This window comes from Falco rusticolus, chromosome 8, assembly GCF_015220075.1.
Source record: "Falco rusticolus isolate bFalRus1 chromosome 8, bFalRus1.pri, whole genome shotgun sequence".
Taxonomy (NCBI): domain Eukaryota; kingdom Metazoa; phylum Chordata; class Aves; order Falconiformes; family Falconidae; genus Falco; species Falco rusticolus.
Window position 1 is genome coordinate 20,069,876 of NC_051194.1, and position 20,611 is coordinate 20,090,486.

At 48.2% G+C, this 20,611-nt stretch overlaps 1 protein-coding gene across 2 annotated transcripts in view; it reads right to left on the minus strand.

The window, feature by feature from the left end:
* The window catches only part of PCDH1 (protocadherin 1), a 53,141-nt gene that overhangs the window by 10,385 nt on the left and 22,145 nt on the right, over positions 1-20,611 (minus strand). For both annotated transcript variants that reach the window (XM_037397103.1, XM_037397104.1), the window contains exon 4: positions 15,018-15,237. In XM_037397103.1, coding sequence (XP_037253000.1) covers positions 15,018-15,237 — 220 coding nt within the window. The remainder of the gene's footprint in view (positions 1-15,017; positions 15,238-20,611) is intronic.

Genomic DNA, 20,611 nt, shown 5'->3' on the forward strand with positions numbered 1-20,611 from the left:
GCGATGTGTTAAAGAAGCAAGGCTTCTTACAGAAGGAACCAAAGCGGCTAATCCTTGAGCTTTACCTTGGCCTGAGCCTGTGGAAGGCAGGGCTCTAATCCTCTGACTCAGCCTCTCTGCCCAGGCCCAGGGAGTTGGGGGGAGCACACGGAGGGGTCCCCTCCAGCCCATGTCCCACACACACTTCTAGGCGAATTGCAGCGCCCCCCGCCCCCCCCCCCCCCCGGGGCTGGCCTCAGCACTCTCCATCTGCTGCAGCCCACCACTCCAGTCAGCCTTCCTGCAAGGGTTAATCTTCCTCTCTAGAGCTTCCCAAAGCTAATTAGAAAGAGCCCGGGCAAGTGTGGTAGTGTGGTGGCAGACACCGCTGCACTTATCTCCCCACTTCTGGGGCTCTGCCCTTATCATTTAATTAAAGCTGCAGCCGTGCTTCCCACCCTGGCAGCAACTAATCAGGGAGGGCACTGGAGCTTGAGGCAGCCTTTGCCAGTTTGCCAGGGAAGAAGCAGGAGAAGGGCAGGGAACATGCCCCAGGAAGGACAGTAAAAGGGAGAAGAAGATAAAGAAAGAGCCCCTTTGTGCTGTCAGCCCGTGGATGGGAGGGCAGTGAGGGATGGAGCCCCAGCCCTAGTCTGCCAGCTGCAGTGCTGTGGGAGGGGGAGATGCAGGGTCCTCTCGTCTCTGGATGGACAACTGCCATGTCAGCCTGGGAGCAAGCCAAGAAAGTGACCTTCACCACAGGCTGGCTGGGAGACACTACAGGCTAGCTCCATCTCCCAGGAGGAACAGAACCCTGGGTCCCCCACCCCGCCCCAAAGCAGCTCTCCCAGCAAGGCACGCTCAGAGGCACCTTGACACCAGAGCCCATGCATGCTACATGCCCCAGTGGCACAGAAAACCAGGCTCAGTCCTCCCACAGGCAAGGAACAACCTATGCCATGCAGTACCCAGCACACCAAAGAAAACTGGGGACCCCCAGAGTACTGGGGAAGGGGCATGTCCAGGAGGGATGACATCAAGCAACAGCAACTGCATCAAGCTCCTGCATCAGGTCTCTGCAGGAGGGCGAGGATGCATAAGCCCTAAGAAATGCTGCTGTTTGAAGGCCACACAACAGTGTGTGGGCACAGGTACACAGGGGTGCATGCTGTCATACGTTCAAAGAGAGACTCAGATATTTTGGGGCAAACAACCCCTAGCCAATGCTGACAGCTTCCGTGCCAAATTCCACACCTCTCTTGCAAAGCATAGTTAAGCTAATGGGTCTTGAAAAGAAACTCTTATAACCACTTTGTTTAGCAGGGCTGAGACAGCATGTCTTGTTCTCAAAAAACAGCTGGAGCACCTCTGCTAAAACTTAAGAAAAAAAGAAATCAACCTGAGGGAAACCCAGCATGGAAAATTTAAGCTTTAGTGTTGGAAATCTGCTGAAGTGATAAGCAATCGAAAATAAGTCTGTATAATACAAAATGTCAAGCAACCTGAGGCTGCGCAGTCTATATAACGATCCCCATTGCAGGTTCCAAAAGCTGCTCTGAAAGTGCAGCTCGGCTGGGAGATGTATGCAAGTGTTTGGCATGCTCCAAGCAGGAGGAATAGAGCAATTGTTTTAGCCTTATGCCATTGCTGTACAGACCTTCCACTGCTCCTGAGAAGGGTGGACCTCTCCCACCACCACTCACCTGCTAGTCACTCAAGTCTCCTAGCATCCTAACCACAGGAGCGAGAACTAATGCACGATACTTTAAATTTTTTAAAATTCATTTTCAGCAAGATCAGTTTTCTCACCTCACCCACAGGCTTGTGTTGGACAGGAGCGAATGGGCAGCCACAGGCGCAGCCTAGGAGTGCGTTGCAAGGTGCACCAGTTCATGTGCACAGGGACTTGGGGATACTGGTCTGGTTTTATGAGCACTCCCTGTGTTTGCTCCTTGGTGGCTGCCTTTCATTGTGTGCTTCTATTAAAGCTCTTGTGTCAAGGAGAAAAGAACTGGCATACGCATGTCTGCCTTTGAACAAAACCATTGTTAAGCTCCATCAACAATTTAATAATCTTTCACCAGCAGGACAATGAATCGGGGGAAATTACTCTTGCAGGGGGGGGCCGGTAGCCACACAGCAAAGCATTGTTCAAGGCCTTTGAAGCCACATAGGTGTTTAACTGACAAAAGAAATCACAACTTTATGAAAAGGGCTTGCCTCAACAAGGGGATCTGGAAACAAAGAAAACCAAGACCACTCAGAGAGAAGCAGAGCAGGGGAGACGGAAGAGCCTTTGGAAGAGAGTCAAGGCAGACCCCAAGGAAACTGGGAGAGGAAATGGCAGCGTGGATGTGCATGCATACGCTTTGTTTTCTTTCCACAGATTTTTCCTGGGCTGTTTAAGAGTAACGTGAGCACATTCCATTGTCATTTCAAATTTTTTTCAGTCTGTTCTGACTGCAGAAACTTGCTGGTTGCCTGAACCATAGCATAGACACTGAGGAAGAAAAGGCCAGATCCTTGCCAGAATTTGTGGTGGATATTTGAAGAATCGGGGGGCCTGCACTAAACTCAGGGCTGATACACTTGGGCTGCCCTGAGGAGGAAAGGTTTGTCTGCTGATGGAGACAGACCACCACACACTGACCCGGCTGCCACACCCAGCCACGGAGAACCAAAGGCAGATGAAATCCAGCACACAGCAGTTTTGTGAGCATTAGACCAGGGGTACAGTCACGAAAATTTGGAGGAATGATCTGACACCAAATGAGGGTGCCTTGACTGCTGATTGCTTAAGATCAAGAGTAGCCCACGCAGGAGAACCTGAACTTCTGAACTACCCAGCCCATTTCTCTGCAGTGAAGAGACGTGCCATAAACACAGCTCCGAATGCATGTTATTGATGCCTCAAACTCCTACAGACTCAGAGGTTGAAAATCCACACTGGAAGCTAGATGGGGAGAGATTTTGTGGCTGGCACATGGCAGAAACAGCATACGCACTGGTCAAACCCTCCTGTGGTGCAGCCAAAACACACACGAAGAAATCAACCCAGGTGGCTAACATTTCTGAATTGAACCACTTGCCATCTTGCTGGCACACGATTCCCCACTGAGGCACTGAAAGGATTCGCAGTGTTGATAGCCACGGCTGGAGAGAAGTCACCTCCTCGTGTAAAAATAGGACATATCAACACCAATGCAGCTTGCTAAAGGTGCAGCTCTGAGCAAACAGGAGGATATCAGCATGCTGATGCAAATGAGGAGGTTTAGGAACGAGGCAAACTGGTTGTGGTTTGTTTGGGAAAACCCAGGGGAAAAAACCCAACCATATCCTGATGAACACTAATCTGCCCCATGTTTGTTATTAGGATGGCAGAAAGACAATCTTGTGGAAGAATAAGAGAAAGAAGGATAATCACTTCCGAGAGGGAATATCAACCTCCAGCTACCCCTGGGTGCTGCGGTTTACAGACTGCTGGAGGTTAGATGCAATAAAGTTTGCACCACTCGAGGGAAACCGGCCAGAGGCAGTCCTAAAGGCACAGAATGAATAAAACACACTTTTAAAAAGGAGTGAGGTTTAAACCTGCTGCCTAATGTCCTAGCAGGACAATGGGGATACATCATCACCTTGCATTAGAAGCAGATTGGCAAAGGGGATTTGCCAGCTCTGTCACCCCCAAAGCACAGCACAAGGGAACAGCAGGATGATCATGAGAAGATTTTGATTTCACGGTCCAACAGAGCTGTATGAAAAACTTCCAGATTCAGTCCAAGGGCATAATTTTTACAGATTGTTTTTCAAAAGGAAGAAGATGGTACTAGCAGGTCTGCTTCTTATGCATAGTCCATAGCAATAGAAAAAATGCGTGTGGCATTGAGCAAAGCAGCAGTGTACCTGTTTGAGAGAGCAGCCCAGAACTGTACAGGTAGAGAGCTCAAAAGAATCTGTGATTTGAGAGGTCTAGGATCAGCAATTGACCCTTTGAAAGAAGCCATTAATCATCATTAAGGAGGTTTATGTCCTAAGGGAACAAGAGGCGAAACAACAGGAGTCCTGTGTCTTATGGTGTGGGTTATCAAAGAGAGAAAACAGGGCTTGGAGAATGAAAAACAAAATGCATGTGGGCAGCAGGGTTTACCTGCGGCGGGGAGCTGCCTGAACATGGGAAATGTTTGGGATTTGGCTGCTGAGGGAAACTGATAGGGTGAACAATAACACCAAAGCAGCATTGTTTTCAGGAAAGACAAGATATTTGCCTTCTCTCACTGATTTATCTGCATCTCTGTGGGTGCCCCTTCCTGTGTGGCTAATAAGCAGCAAGATGCTAGACACAGAATACACAATTTATTTTGCTTTTACTCATTTGCTTTCCAGATATAATAAGTCTTGCTTTTGTCAAGATCCCTGTTGTCTGAGTAATTTCATCTAAAGATCCTTAAGGAACAGAGATCTCTATAGCCCTCAAAGTTTAATATCTTGATTTTAGCTGGCATATTTTCAAGCAATAACTTACACAGCCGAAGAAGAAGAAGAAGAAAAAGATTACTTCTGTCTAATTGGCATTATACTAATTACCAGCAAAATACATCAGGCAAATATCACATCTACTCGCTCTCTGTCATTTTACATTCCCTACTCCATCTTCTCTTTCCTCAGCAGCTATAAAACAACACAACACGCTGTTCTGACACATCCCTGAACAAAGATCATATCCTAACCCTCTCCTCCTCCCTCTTGCTGCCTCTTTGTTTTTTCACTTCCGAGTAAGATTGTTTAAACCAGACACAGACATATAACCGATCAGAACTGCTGGTTTTATGAACTCGTGCCCATGTACGCCAGCATCGTGCTCTTCACTGCCGGACCCCTTCCCCAGCCCCAGCCAGTGTTTCTTGTACAGAGGTTTTATGGCTGCCCATGTAAGAACATTTTACCTTTTATTCCCAAATAAGCATATGAACACAGGTAGACTAAAACAGTGGCACACATCCTCTCACACATGGGCCATCTGAGCTGATTTATTCCCAACTCTTGCCGGTTTACCCTAAATGATTTTTAAAGTTAAATCAGTTAAACCTGATAATGCCAGTCTTAGGCTGGAGTAAGGGTCCTGAGTGTAAATCTAAGCATCTCCAAAATCTGCCACAAGCACTGTCCTCATCGTCCAGCTCGTTTTGAGGTTAGCCTGCTTTCACCTGGTTCAGAGCAGTCCTCTGCCAGACAAGAGCCCTGGTGCAGTTTTGGTGGGGGTGAGTACTGTGGAGGAACCCTTCCCAATGGACAGGATGGATGAAGCAACACTGACTGAAACAGTTTAGCCTAGCAGACATGAGCTGTGCTGGGGCAGTTGGCCTCAAAGCCCAAGAACAAGATCTGGCTCTTATTTTCTAGTGATACAGCAGTGGAAGAAGCACCCATGCAGGACTCAGTATTCATCAGACCCTGGGTGGTCCTGTCCTTCCATCAGTGAGGTGCAGCCCTCCTTTCCCACGAGGAAATCATCCCACAGGGATGAAGCCCGTTGCAGGGATTATCTGGGAAGCCTTGTGCCCGGTGCAAAGGCACAGGCCCCTTCTCCTGTGGTCTGCAGCACCAACAAACATGGACAACTTCTCACTGCATGCCTCTGAGATCTGTCTAGATGTGCCTGTTGGGAAAACAGAGCCCTCCAGCCATGAAGTACTTATACTTCCCCCATTTCTGCTTGTTGAAATCTTCTTGTCCTGTTCAGACCTGATAGAGGGCTGAGGTGTTGGAAAAGGGAGCCCAGGTCCACCCACACTACCCAGGGAAGAGGGAGCTAACCACCACGTGGCTTCTCTACACCGCTGTTGTGTCAGCCCTGGCCCTGAGCAGACTGCATGGTTGCATCAGTTCACATGAAATGAGGCCTGGTTCCTGCTGGGGAACCTCAGCTTTCTGAAAGGCAAGGCAAACGCCGGGGCTGATACGGTTAGATAACCTCTGAGTCAAAGCAGCCTATCCTTGGTATCTCTCGCCAGATGCCATGACTAATGTTAGATTTATGGAGTGTCCTCTCTGCAAGTAAAGCAAAGAGCTAGCGTTACAACCACTTAATGGAGGTGACTTCAAATCAGGATGGATGAGAGCTTCTGGGAAGGAGACAGGAAGAGAGATTCATTAATAGTGAGAGCAGAAAGGATAAAATACTGGGGAAGAGCGAACATCTGAGACTGACATTTGACCTGTCTCAATAGCAAAGCCCGCATTGATTTCACTGGGGATAGGAATGAATCCCTTATCCTCTATCTCATGCCTGTGAGAGGGATTTTCCACCTGAGGGATCTACACCTGACCGATCCTTCAAACTCAGGCACATGCTATTTTTATGAGAAAGAAAATGCAGTGTGAAGTCCTCAAGAAGCTCAAATAGGAAACTTCATAAGCTTCTCTAGCATTAAGTTTAAATCCAACACTAAAGCAGTACCTTTACATGTGAAGATGTACTGCCAAGCAGGAAGTTTTATAGAGACATTCAGGAGCATTCAGAGGCAGATAAAGGGGAAATAACTGAGTTAGATCACACACGAGCTGGAAATGGCATGTCAAATTACTTCAAAAGAAGCTTTCTAAGGAAACAGGTCTTTGAAAACAACAAATTGTCTGGCACTGCTGAGGGATCTTAGTTGTCTACTGCTTTTACACTTGGTCGCTTTTTCTGGTTTAGATGTATTCTAAACCTGAATGCCGACCTCATCTGGCTGCTCACTGCCTTTCTGCAAAATCCCTGCTTTCAACAAGTTCAGCTCTTTGTGGAGCCACAGAGCAGCCAGGTTAGGAAAATTGCTCTGACTGAAGAGTAATATGGCCAAAAAAAGTGATCCAGCAAAACTTCAGCCTGATCAGCTCCCCAGTCCAGTTCATCATGCAGCCAGACAAACAGCTGCGTTGGCACAACAGAGCCTGTGGCACAGGACAAGGATGAGCCAACCAAGACAGAGAGGAGGGGAGTTGCTCATTTTGGCATTCTTGCTAGCAAAATACATGGGGTGCTGGCTGTGGTTAACAGGTTCATCAACAGAAATGCTCATCACTCAGCTGCTGGCTCTCCCCCATGGATGTCACATGGAGCACCTGCAACTGCTCCAGAGCACCTGTCCCAAAGGCAGGACACCAGCTTTCAAGCCCTGTTCAAATGCATATTTTGAATTGTTACAGAAAACACAAAAGAAGAATCCAAAGGAACTTCATCCAGCCCCTCATTCTGAGGAAATGCTCTCTCTGGAGAGCAACATGGTACAAAGAAGGGACCCACCCTCTTGTTCCTGTCGCAGATCTGATCCTGAAAGCTTCTTCCTGTAACACAGTATAGCAAACTTGAGTTGAACGCATGAATAGTTTGAGGATGACAAAAACTATTCTTTGGAAAATAGACTTTATACCAAAGAAGGGGTGTTTAGATTTGGTCCAGATAAGAATACCGTGCATGACCATTTACATGGGCATTTGCAACCATCACAGGCAAAAGCAAAAAAAACCTAAGTCCTGTGAAGACTGAGTGGCAGTAACCTGCACCTCACTTTGCAGCCACCCTATGAAGGTGAAGAGTTCCCTGTTTTAATGTCACTAGGGCTGCAGGAATGCATGTCCTGCCAGGTGAGAGCTATGGTATTGAGGTGAAATGGTGGTGGAAAGTGTTCCTACCCTGGACTGGAGGAGGTATCTGACATTGTTTGGTCTCCCTGGTCTGGGACACTGGGAAATCCTCCTTTCCCTGGGGCAGTAGAAGTCGCCTTCCCTGCATAAGCTCATTTATAGTTCTTAGATAAAAATTCTACTGTCCCATCTGTTTGCAGTTGGATCCTATAAAAGTCTCAAAGTTTGCTGTGGAGCTGACAAAGCCTAGTGAACAGGGAAGAGTGGTTCCAAAAAGCAAGGTGAGTTTTGGGCTAGCTTTCAGCACACTCTCCAAGCCTGGGGTCTCTGCAGTACTGCCCAGTAAATCAGCAAATTTAGAGCAGGGTCACTCCTGGAGATGTGCACTCACGATAGTGCAGGATGAGGATCAAGTTGGGTAGGGCTTTCAAAGGAAGAAAGAATAAAGATCAAGAAAAATGACAGGATTTTCTCCACCCAGTAGGTTCAGAGCAGGAAGAATGTGAAGGACGTAAAAGAAGGGAGATGACACTCGCTAATTTCCATCATCTTGCTACAGAGAGCAAGAGGGAATGGAAGACATCACAGCTCAGACCAGGATCACAAGGAATAGCAGAAAACTCCAAAATCCAATCTCAAATGCAGGAGGCACACATACAACCATAGGGACCTATATATTCTACAAGAGAAGGCACCTTCCTGCTGAAATATGAAGCCTTTTGTCTCTCGAGCATTGACTCAGAATGACTGCCCTGCCTAGATTTTTCATAATCACATAATGCAACCACAGTTCAGGGACAGAAAGAGTGAAAAAAGTAATCAGAATCCAACAGGGAAATCTGGTTCCTTCAAATAACTCCTCTAGAGATGTCCAGGATCTGCCACAGATCTTTGGAGAACTTGAGGACAGTCTTACATGTGCAAGACCACATAATCCTATGAGACAAGAAAGACACTGTCAAATAAGTTATTAAAGCTATTTTGGACAACATCTGAAGCAAGTAGCATCCTTCTTAGAAGGTCTTGAGAGGATTAAAGACATCTCTGTAGCTAGTAGTAATGTACTTGTTACTCAGTCTGGAAAAGAAAAAACAGCTGTACCCTGTTTACCCTGGGATCTTTGGTACAATTAAGGAAGGTGACCTGGTTGATGTGGCATGTCACAACTGCTCTGACCTGAATGGCTCTTTCGTAAGAGACAGTTTACCCAGACACGGGTGCTGGAAAATACGGAAAAGAAGAAATAGTGTGAGAACAAGTTTGAAATTACTGCTCAGGCAGAAATGGCATGTTGAAACCAAGATGGTGTAATCCATGAGCATTTGCAATCTGCTGGATGTTGTCTCTCACGATACAAATCTTTTCCCACATCTCTCTTCAGTAGTGATTAGGAAAATCAGAAGCTGTCTTTGGAGATGAACCAACATTAAGTGAAGAAAGTAGAGAAGCTTACAATTTATTATGAATAAATGCATGCCTGTAGAGCTGAAGACCACTGAGAAACCCAGATGTGATCTGTAGAACTAGATGAGATGCAGAAGATGGTCAGGGAGAGTATGCGTATGCTAAACAAGAGCAGGACTTGGAAACTACTAGTAATGACAAAACATCTGCAACAAGTAATTCCAGCCCTGATGTCAACAGTCATGTTAAAAAAAGAAAGGGTGGCAGATCAGCTAAAAAAAACCGCACAAGATCTCAGCTAGAGAGGAGTCCAGGCACCAGTCAGACCCAAGCCAATGGTCCTCAGCTGGTCAGATGTGTGACTTGCTTGTCCTCAGTCAGCAAAAAAAGGGGAGACTGTGCACAGCACCAGCCAGAGACCATATCTCTTTACTTCACAGGCAGCAGCATTTATCCTGTCCTATGCTATACCCTCCGTTTTCTCCTACAAGGTGTGAGATCTTTAAGCAACAGAAGAGGTCTGTGTACCAGACAACCTATCTGGGCTCACCGTGGTGTTTGAGCAGGAACGGCACAGAGCTAGTTCGAAACCCACATCCCAGACTGGAGCCCAGTAAAAAGCATTCCTCAGCGCTCTGCAACAAAGCAAAAATGCTGCAGGGTATGTTTGAAAAAAAAAAATCTGCAGACTGAACATGTGCCTGGAACACTTTCTGCAAGACAAAAGGGACATTTAAAGATAATGAAAAAAAAAACCCCAACAAAAAAAAAACAAAAAAGAAGAATAGGTTTTAAGATCTAGAGACTTCACTCTGCCAGAGAAAAGACACAAAGTAATTTTTTTTGTCCCATCTGCTGGCTGGAAGGAACTGAACAATAGCACTGAGAACCTTAAAAGGAAGCTAATGGTTGGACTGATACTAAACAGAAGACAGGAGCTAGTAGCTTCCCAGTGCTGCAAATCCATCTCATCACCACGAGTATGAGAAGGGACCGCTGGCTTGGGAGTCCCCTTCTGAGCCACTTGCCTTCTCAAGGTGCTGTGCTATTGCAGGGTGCACACACAGCCCAGTGCTAGCCGGAAGCACCTCTGTTTGCATACGACGGACACACATGCTTGTCATGAGACTATAAAGACAAATCCTAGCAGTCACGTTATCTCTGTGCCTGGTGCTGCTATGGATGCCACTGAGTGCTTCTGCAGAGCTGTGGGCTATCATCTGGACACATCCACACTGCTAAAAGCTTGTTGGCAAATGGGTGATCACGCAGAGAAAAAAATTATATGAAGGAACAGAAGAATTCCAACTATAATCAGGAGTGTAGCAAAGGGGAGCAGGAGGAAAAAATCTCCCCAGGCTGCCTTCACAAGGGTTGCCAAAAAATAGCACATACATCCAAGATGTGCCAGATGTTGCTGCTGCCCAGGAATGGGGCTGCAGGTCTGTGGTGGTGTCATGAGCACATGGCAATGGCTGGGAGGAGCGTGAGGAAGGGTGGGAGGAAAGGAAGAGAGACCCAGCTGCCAAAATGTCTTGCCTTGGCTCTGCTCACAGTAAGGGACTTGACTCAGTTTTTGAGTGTATCAAAAAGAACTTTAGTTGTTGACTTGCTTGCATGTGATCTACAAGCATGCATCAAGCGAGGTGTATTCTAATATCATAAGCTTCAATGGAAAGAAACGGGAGCTAGAGAAGGTCAAGCAGAATTTAAGCATAGGCTTGTGAAACCAGGGGCAGGGAGGATCTACCATTGGCAAGGCTCATCAGAGGCTTCACGTACTTGCCACCATTTGCAATCTGCTGTCAGAATGGGCTCTTTCCAAAGAAGTGCTTCCGTACAGCCATGGTGAGATGAAGAAATCACAGGGTGAAATTTTATGGCCTGTGTCATGCGGGGGGTTAGACAAGCTGCTCCTTCTGGCTTCACAATGCATCAGCCTAGCAGTCTCTCTTGAAACAAAGAAAAATCTGGACCAAAAGGGTTTTATTAAGTCCAGCAGTCAAACCCTGGAAGTGGTATCTCAATTCAGTTGTTCAAGCTGTGCTGAGGTGTACAGAGAAAGTAGGAGTCCGTAAGAAAAAGGCTGGTCTTGTCAGAAAAGCCTATGGCCGTGAACCAGGCAAGAGGGTTTTATATCTAGCGTTGCCACAAAGTCCCAAAACCATGCTGCTCGCATCTCGTACATCACAGCTGCCCGGAGGCAGACGATGCAGCCTTGGCTTCGCCGTCCAGGAGCAGCTGGAGACCTGCCTCATGACTCAGGAGTACTGAGATGCTATGGTGGCTCTCACCTTCCAAGAAGAGCAGACCGAGAAGCTGCCAGCTCTTCCGGGGGTCACCCAAAGCTAGCAGACATCTCAGAAATGCAGATTATAATTTTCTATTTCATTCCCTACCTATGGTGGAATTTCTTCCCTGGAAGGAGAGCTATGAGGATAAACTCATTAACATCTGTGAAGTACAGATACTACTGCATCAAGTGCATTGCAAAAGCTCATGAGATGATTGTTAATTACATATTCAGTGTGGGGTTGTAACGGCATGCATTAAAAATGGCATGGGGTCCTCATTTCAAATAACAGGGATAAAACAGATTAAACATTTGCCCCTGTCCTCTGGGCTGAAGAACATAATTCCGAAATATTTCATCCAATATATCATCATCTCAGGTACCTTTGTACCACACAGGGACAGAGTGAAATGCCTTCATGTAGCATTTCCTAAATTGCACATATTTGGTCCTGTAATCTTACTAAATTCTCTCCATCGTCAACTGAGAGAGACTGGCACTTTCACGATCCAAGCTCTGCATGCATTATGGCAGGGCAGATCCTCTGAAGAGCAGAATCACTCCCAGGTTCCTTCCAACTAAAGCAAATCTGTGATACAGGGGGAGCAGATGTCTTTAGCAAAAGCAACGGGTGGCCTAGTGGGAGACTGAGCTTAGTTCCCAGCTCAGTGTACCCCACAAAAGTAGATAACAGCATGGCAAAATGTTGGGGAGGAAACAGTGGGCAGCTAGGTAAAATACCAGGGATGACAAATGCCTGGGATGACTGAGGAGCTGGCACATCAGTGCCAAGATACTGGAGAAGTCTTCATCAGAAACATCGTAATTCCTCCTGAAAAGGACCTGGCTCAGCCCCTGCAATACAGCATTTTACTGCAGTCTGCACAGTAAAAAGTGTCCAAAAAAGGAGGACACTGATATGTGTGTTAATCAAGTGAAGAACCATCTACAAAGAAAAGGCATGGATCTGTCTTCCAGTTGAAAAGCTATAAATAGCCTTCCATAGTTGCTTATCAGATTGGTTCGGCTGCAGGGATAATCTCCTGGAGAAAGCAATGGAAGCCCTGTTATGTTGGATATTTATAACTAGATGAAAGCCTAGAAAATGCACAGTCGTGTCAGTCTTGCGCTCATGCCGTGAGATAGGGTGTGTGGGATCCAATTCGTCTCTTCGGTTTAATATAAGGTCAAGAATGGCTTAGTCTTCCCAGCTTCACAAAAAACCAAAATCTGATCTCTTTGAGGGGATCGTGCTGCTTGAGCAGCTGCAGAAGCCAAGACAAGGGCATGGTGAGACAGTCCCCAAAAAGGTCATGATGGTCCCACATCACTGGAGACTCTTTGCAGGAAGCAAGACGTGACCCTTCTCTGGACAAACAAGACAGAGAGGTCTTGTTTGCACCACGGAGCGATCTGATGTGCCACATCTCAGGCAGGCAGACCGTGGGAAACACAACTCTGATGAACTGACCTAACACGATCAGTACCTCCTAATCTCCAAATCACCTGGCCTGGTGCCAGTGTCCCCTAATAGTCTGCTTAACAGATCATGACCCTGACCCCAGCCCCTCAAGTTCATTGAACTGCCTTTGCCAGATTATCTGCAGAGCACCAGGACCAACTAGGGTTAATGCCAGTAGATTCCCCAGAGCCTTGGCCTGCCGTGGCCTCTGCACTGCACCTGGTTTATACAGGCCAGGATGACTGCTGGAAGCATTGGAGCCTGACTGCCCAACGACCACCACGTGAAGGGAGTCAGGCCAGGCTGGGGGATAGCGAGCAGAAGAGGGTTATGGTTATCCCCTGCAAACCTCTGTAGAGCTTCGGAAGCTCATGGATGGGTGTGTGGTGAGTTCTGTCCTTCTGGGTTGTGAACATACACAGGGTCTCTTGTGCAAAGGTAGGGAGCTGCCTGATCTATAGGGCAGGTTGGGTTTTGGTGATGCCGTGCCTGGGTGCTCTGTCCCTGTGGGAGCTACTGCTCCAGGCAGTGTCCCCTAGCCTTCCTCAGGTCTGCTCATCCCCACCAGGCAGACAATGAAGATTCCAAGGACTACAGGCAGCCCCCTCTGTCTTCCATCTCCTGCTGCAGATGCTCCAGGTCCTCCTCCTTCTACTTTTAGCCCTGCTCCTCCCTCATCATCTCTGGGTTGCTTGTCACCTTCAGGGGATCAAACTTTCTTATTCCAGGTGTATCATCATCATTGCCCTGCCATATCCTTTAGCACAGCCATGTGGCATCTCCTCACCCACGTGTCCTTCCAGCCTTCCTTGCAGGCACTTGGGAAGTCCAGTACTGTCCATCCTGTGCCAGAACTCCAGGAACCTCTCCATACTACTTTTCCCAGTTGACTGACTAGTACTTTCGGGAAGAAAATGATGTGCACAACAGGGGGATGCCTCATATTGCAAGAGCAACAAATGGATTTGGGAACCCTGCCAGACCTGGCACCACCATGCCTTGCTTCAATGGTTGTAGCATTGTGAACTCCAGTGTCACTCCAGGAACTAACCTGGGAAGAAGGAAGAGATGCTCCACCAGACCTTCAAGACCACAAATCTCCCTGGGACCCATTCGCTCCTTAATAGGGGGACCCAGCAGCTAGACCAGCTCCCTAGACCAGCTGAACACACTCTCAGTCATTTTCACACCACACACAGACCTGCCTCCAAGTCAAGGATGCTCCCAGAAGCAGGAGGAGACTTCAGGAGAACCCTTTGCACCTCTTTTTTTTCCCTCCCAGAGTTTTCTTTGAATTTGCCAGCTCCATGCAACCTCCCCTCAGTACACGAGCACAGAAGGCAGCAGGTACAGGAAAGTAGATGTTATGTGCACAGCCAGAGCCAAGTCCAAGGAAGCAACTTAAGCTGGCCAGAAAAGATAGCTTGGGGAGTGGGCTCATTGAGGGTAGTCAGGCAGGCAGCACAGAGGCAGCACAAGGAGCAGAACTGGGGTTGAAGCTGCGCCAGGGCGGGGGAAAACCAGCTCTCCCACAGTGAGATCACAGACACCTCCGGTGAGGTTCTCAGGTAAAGGTGGACCCGAGCAGGAGGTGACCTGAAGGGCCCAATGAAGGCAAGACACGTCACTCTCGGGTTTGCCACCACCACACTCTCTGACCCTCGACTCCATCTCTCTCCTTGCCCCAGTCTGTGCCACTAAACCTGCTCTCCGGCTCTGCTCCCCGGGCAACTCCCACGGCTCCAACACCCACCACAGCACCAAGAGCTGCATCACGCTCCACCTGCCTCTGCACCCCTGTCCTGCCACAGGGGCAGGTACCCATGGGACCACCTGACTGCGGCATGCAAGCTCTTCATCGGCTGGGCTGCAATGCCCTCCCCATGACCCCTGCACTGCCATCTTGGACCATCCTGCTGGGCCCCCTGGCTACATCATGCCAAACCTACCTGCCCCCTGCCAAACCCATCTGCCTCCTTGACTCTTCCCACTCCCACATCTCCTAGCCTCTCCCAGACCTCCCCTCCCTCACTCCCATCTGCCCTCCCCACCATGTCCTTGCAGCTCTCTTGCTTTGAGCCTCCCCTCTTCTCCAGCCCCCCAGCCCCACCAGACTTAAGCATGACAAGCCTGTCCCAACCAAACTCCTCGCCCCATCTCACCTGCACCAGGGGAGGTGCAGCATTGGGGATGAAGAGCCTCAGGCACAGGGTCCCTGGGGAGGGGGCAGGCACACATGCCGCAAGCACATACCGTTCTCAGGGTGCTCCATCTCCCCGATGCTGCCATCGGGCGTGGTGCGTTCATAGTGATCCTCAGGCAGGGCTAGTGGCCCGATGCGGGGCCCTGATGATGATTTGCTGCTTGGAGTCTCTGATTCCTCCAGCCCGCTGTCGTAGTAGCTGTGCTGGGAGGGATCCTGCAGGTCCTGAGCCTGGCTGGCTGCAGAGAACGTCACTCGGCGATGAGGTAACTGGGAGAGAAGAGAAAAGCTGTTGTATCACCCACCCAGCAGATGAAGGCAAAGGCAGAGGGTCATCAAACCTGATCCCTAAACAGAGGCAGAGGGCTCCTGCCCAGTGCTCCCAACACGAGCAGGGTCCATCATCAGCCCCCTGCAGCCAGACCAACAGACGTGGTGCTGGGCTCTACCCCAACCATAGCACCCTATCAGGCATCACCTCACACAGGGAGCACACCTTGCACAGTCCCTGCGCTCCCTGATCCAGCAGCTCCCTCCATAGCTCATGCTCCAGCCTCCCCTTCCACCCAGAGACAGCCCTGGGCAGGTGGCCCTCTCCCATGACAGGCAGGCTCCAGAAAGGCCACCCATTAGCACAGCATCCTGAATCACCGGCTCACAGCCCACCCTTCATCTGGGGTCTTCACTTTGCACTCAGACACTGCATGCACCCTTGCTGCTCTCAGAGACCTACCTCGCCAAGCCCACCCAATAACCTCTCTAATGGGATCACTGCCCAGCACAGAGCTAAGATGACATCATCCTTCACCTTCCAGCCTCTCACCTGACACCATCTCTCATCCTAAGAGGTTCTGCATCAAGGGTCACCATTGCTCCTTTTGTCTGCTTGTTAAACATTTCAGAGACCCTACCTCACACTTTCTCTCCCCAGCTTTGCCTCGTGCTTGGGAGGAGCTCCCTGCAAACAGCCATTAAGCTACATCATTATCCTCCTCCAAATCCTTCCATAAAATCCTTCTTTGTTGTGATTACCAAGGAGTGGAAAGGGTAGCACAAGTTCACAGGGCAAGAGCAGGCTGATGCGTGCAGAGAATGAAACGCACACACCAAAAGAAGCAAAAGACACAAAATCACCCATAAATGTAGTAAGGAGCCTAAGAAAGGAACTATTCGATGGGGATCTGAAGGTGATCAGTAGAGAGAGGAACCAACGCACCATTTAAGCTTTTTTGCTGATGTCTTTACTAAAACTGAGTGGCAATCAGGCATCCCACACAGCTAGCACCGATGAGGAAGGGGAAGGAATTGAGCCTAACTGAGGGTAAGAACACACAGGGAGCATTTAGATGAGCTAGCTGCTTTTAGGTTGGTTGGACCTGATTAAATTCACCCCAGGTGCTTAGAGACCTGATTTAAGTAACTTCAGAGCTGTTAGGGTTTTTTTTTTTCTTCTTCTTCTTCTTCTTTTTTAATATGTTTTTAAAGAATTTGTAGAGAATCAGGCAGCTTCCAGAAGACTGGAAGTAAGCTAAAATAGCGCCTGTCTCTAAAGATGAGAAAAAAGAAGAGCTAGAGAATTATAAAACAGTTAGCTTAATTTCAGTTCCTGGAAAAATACTGAAACAGATAAAAGATCTCTTTGTAAGTACCTATAAGATAACAAGAAAATGAGTAACAGTCACTGTAGGTTTCTCACAAACAAACATGTCAAGCCATTGAACTTCTTCCTTTGAAAAGGCATCAGGCCTTGTGGATGGAGGAGGAGCAGTAAATGTTATATCTTGACTTTAGGAAGATTTTTGACACTATTCTAGATTATTTTCTCATAAGTAAAACAGGAAAACAGTGTAGGTGGAGCACAGTACTTCTCTGCTCAGGTAATACAGTGCAATCCACTGCAGGGCATTTGGAAAGTTGTATTCAGAAAGTAATTACTGAAGACAGGCCTTTCAGCCAGGACAATGTATCAAATGAAATTCTTTGGTTGTGTCCTGAGTCCATCACTAGCCTGTATTTTCATTAACTGCTTGGATGACAGATGTGGAATATATCTGTCACATTTGCACACTTGCGAAAAATAATCACCGCGCAAGCAGCAGGCTGGCTGAAGGATTGGGGGTTACAGCAGATCACGGGTCGACTATCCATCAGCCGTGTCAATCTCTCACCGAAAAATGCGTCTATATTGGGATGCGTAAACAGGCATTTTGTCTTTAAGTCACTCTGGGATCTGTCTGTGGCTGGGCTCAGCCAGGAATTCGTCAGGAATTCGGAAGCAGAGCTGTGTCCAGTCTGGCCACTGCTTTCAAGAACGTGTGCACCAGTTCAGCAGAGGGGAACAGAAACAGCTGTCAGAAGCCATGACAAAACATAAAAAGACTGAAGAAACTGGTCTGGGGAAGAAAAGGCTAAGGGTGGCAAAGGCAAGCCCCTAAAAGCCTTCTGCAAAGAGAAAGCTGCTGCTTTTGACCATGGACAGGCAAGAGGGATGGCCTTCAGCTGCAGCAGGCAAGACAGAGGTTAGCCGCTATGGAAAAAAACAGTGCTAGATTTAGGCAAGTGCGATAGAATGCCAAAGCGGAAGGTGCAATGTGTGTCATGAAGGGATAGGCAGGCACCTCTCAGGTCTTCATGTGTCTGGAGGAGCTGAGGTGAGGGCAGCCCTGCCTCAGCACAGCTGTGTGCAGATGACTCTCCAGAGTCACTCCCAGCCCACTCTGCAGGCTGTGTCGCTGTGTAAATCTGCAGCAGCCTCCACCGCACAGGTGTCTGCCCACCAGGCCAGGTAATGTGTCCCACAGCTTGCTCCTGCACCCTGCCTGCCTGCCTGAAACCGCTTTCCTCCACCACTGCAGCTTATCCCTAGCTAGAAGCTTCTGCTTTCTCTCTGCATTTGTAAAAACCCCGAAACAACTAGGGCTCCTTGGGGTGCCTGTAATAATACAAACAGCCTCAGAAACCCAGTCTGTGACAGCTACTATCCCTCCCCTGAGTGGTCTCCTTCCAAACAGCATCGGTTTTACCTAAAAAACACCTCCTTTAAATGTCAGATCCTGCCTGGCAGCCCTTGAAAGGGCTCTCCTCACTGCAGGGCAAAGGCAACCCACATTTAACCCCACTCCCCTCCAACCCAGCACGGCACTGGCAGGGGTTAGTGCCCCCCTTGCACCCCGTGCAGTGCTAGTAGCTTGTGCCTGGCTGAAGCTCTCCACCCAAAGAGCCTTGTTCTGGAGTCAGGGAAAGACACTGAAACAATTTGTCTGGCACTGACTTACAGAAATTGGGGTTTGTTTGACCTTTCTCTGCTAGGTTAAAGAGCCTTTCAGCACGCAGTGTTTTCTACACAAGAAGTTGCTTGTACATCAAGGCACACCTCAATCTTTTTTAAGAAGTTAAACAAACTGGGTTCCTTAAGTCTCAGCCTACAAGCCACCAAGTCAGTTTTGTGGTCCTCATCTTTACTTGCCCGTTTTCCCCCATTCCTCAGCAGAGGCAATGCCTGCAGAACTGCTAGTGCCATCTCACCAGGGCTTTCTGCAGAGCCTTGCTTCTCCTCCTGCCTCTCAGTTTTTTTCGTCTGAGGACTGTATTAGCCCTTTGGTGGAAGCACCGCAAGTGCTCACACTGAGCTACTCATGCAGTGTGACCCTTAAATCCATTTTAAAGTCAGTGCTTTCCAGGATATAAACCAGCATTCCCTATTTCTCAATGTACAGCCTTGCATTTGGCTCTGTTAAAATGCACTTTGTTTAAATGGGCCCAGTTTACCAAGCAATCTGGATTGCTCTGCATGACTGCTCTATCCTCATCATGATCTCCCACTCCACCAATCTCCGTGTCAGCTGCAAATTTTATCAGCGGTGATTTTATATTTACTTCCAGATCGTTGATTACAACATTGAATGGCAGCGGGCACAGCACTGCTGCTGAAGAGCTCCTCCGGGAGAACCTCATTCCACGAGGACTCCCAACCAGCGACTGCTTTTCTTTGCTAAGCTCTTGATAAACCAGATCTTCATCTATCTAACAGTGTTTTACTTATAATGAGTAGTGTTAAATAATAATAATAACAACAACAACAACACCACATTATTAACTCAGCATCTTTATCAAACTCCAAGTTGATCAGCTGCATGCTGTAACCTCACACCAACATACAACCAGTTCTGCTGCTTCAGACCCACAGCTATGCCTGGAGCAGATCCTGTTCCCCACAGTGGCAAGGAGCAGATGCATAAGGAAAGGTTTAAGAGCTGGACCTGTCATGTAATGACACTGCCCAGTATCCCTTCCCATCAAAACACATTGACTGACGTCAATGCTATTTCCATCATTGAGTTTCCTGCCTCAGCTATTAATCCAGTTGTTCCCCGGGGCTGGCGAGGACAGCCTGCTCTGCACCCAGCATCCCCATCACTATTCCAGCTGCTCTCCCACTCCTCCTAGCCCATCCTGGGGTCCCCAGCTCCATTAACACCCCTGGATCAGAGAGCTCCTACTCCAGGCCTTTGAAGACTCTTTGGCACAAATTATTTTATTTGATTATTTCAAATATGACTATTTCAAGGAGATGGTATTTTGAATGTCTTTGCTGGTTACCAATGCATTGGCAGGTACTGCATTCTATGTTGTTATGTCTCAGTCCAAATTAGTAGACCTATTTATTGAATACTTTTGCATTTTTCTACATAATTAACAATTTTGCAATTTCCATTTGGAAATTACAGTTACTGGATTCCACCTCTTGCTAGCACATTTTTTAAAGTGCTCCTTATTGTGTTTGGCTTGTCAAAATTGATTTTCCTCCAATGTCTTTGGCTTTCCTTGTCAATGTTCTGCACTCCATAACTACTCATTTCTACTAATTGCTATACACTGCCTCCCTTTCCCCCCCCACTATTTACTGTTTTTCTATTTCTAACTGCTGTCTCCACCTTGCCACTGCACTAGAATGGGATCTGGGGCAACGCTGTCTATTTTCTTAGCTGAGGAACTGTGGCTCTGAAAAATCTCCTTCCAAGGGCTCCCCAGTACTTGCTCTGATACTCCTGATGGGGAGACCCGTGTGTGCCAGCGGGCATACCAGAGGGGCATGCTGAGCCCCCGTCCCCCGCTTTCCGCAGCGAGCACTGGCCCCGGCGGCTTCCCCAGCACACCGCGGTGTATGCTCTGATGAAAACATTCGTCCCCTGCTAAGTCCTGCGGGTTTCTGTGGTACTGCAGCTCAGGTTTTTTTCCTGAGCAAGGAATCGTTTGTAGCTCATACGTTTAATGACCCCCATCCTCTGTGAAGTGCTCTCACACCTTTTTGAGTCCACACCTGCTTCTGGCCTCCATGGCATCCTGCAGCAATGAACTCTACATGGAAAAAGCACTTCCCTTTGGTTTTACATCTGCTGCCTGGTAATTTTTCCTTGAACTTCTCCTACCTGCAGGGTTATGAGAAAACATGAGTAATTGCTTCTCGCTCTACCCCTTTCCAATTTCACAGATCCGCACTGCATCCTGCTCCACTGTGTCCTCTGCGAGCTGCAGCGTGCGAGTACGTGCAGCCTGTCCTCCTGCAGACACTGGGCAGGTCAGACCAGCTTTGCTGCCCTTCTTTCCACCCAGGCCAGCTCTGCCACTGCCTTTCTGCAATGGG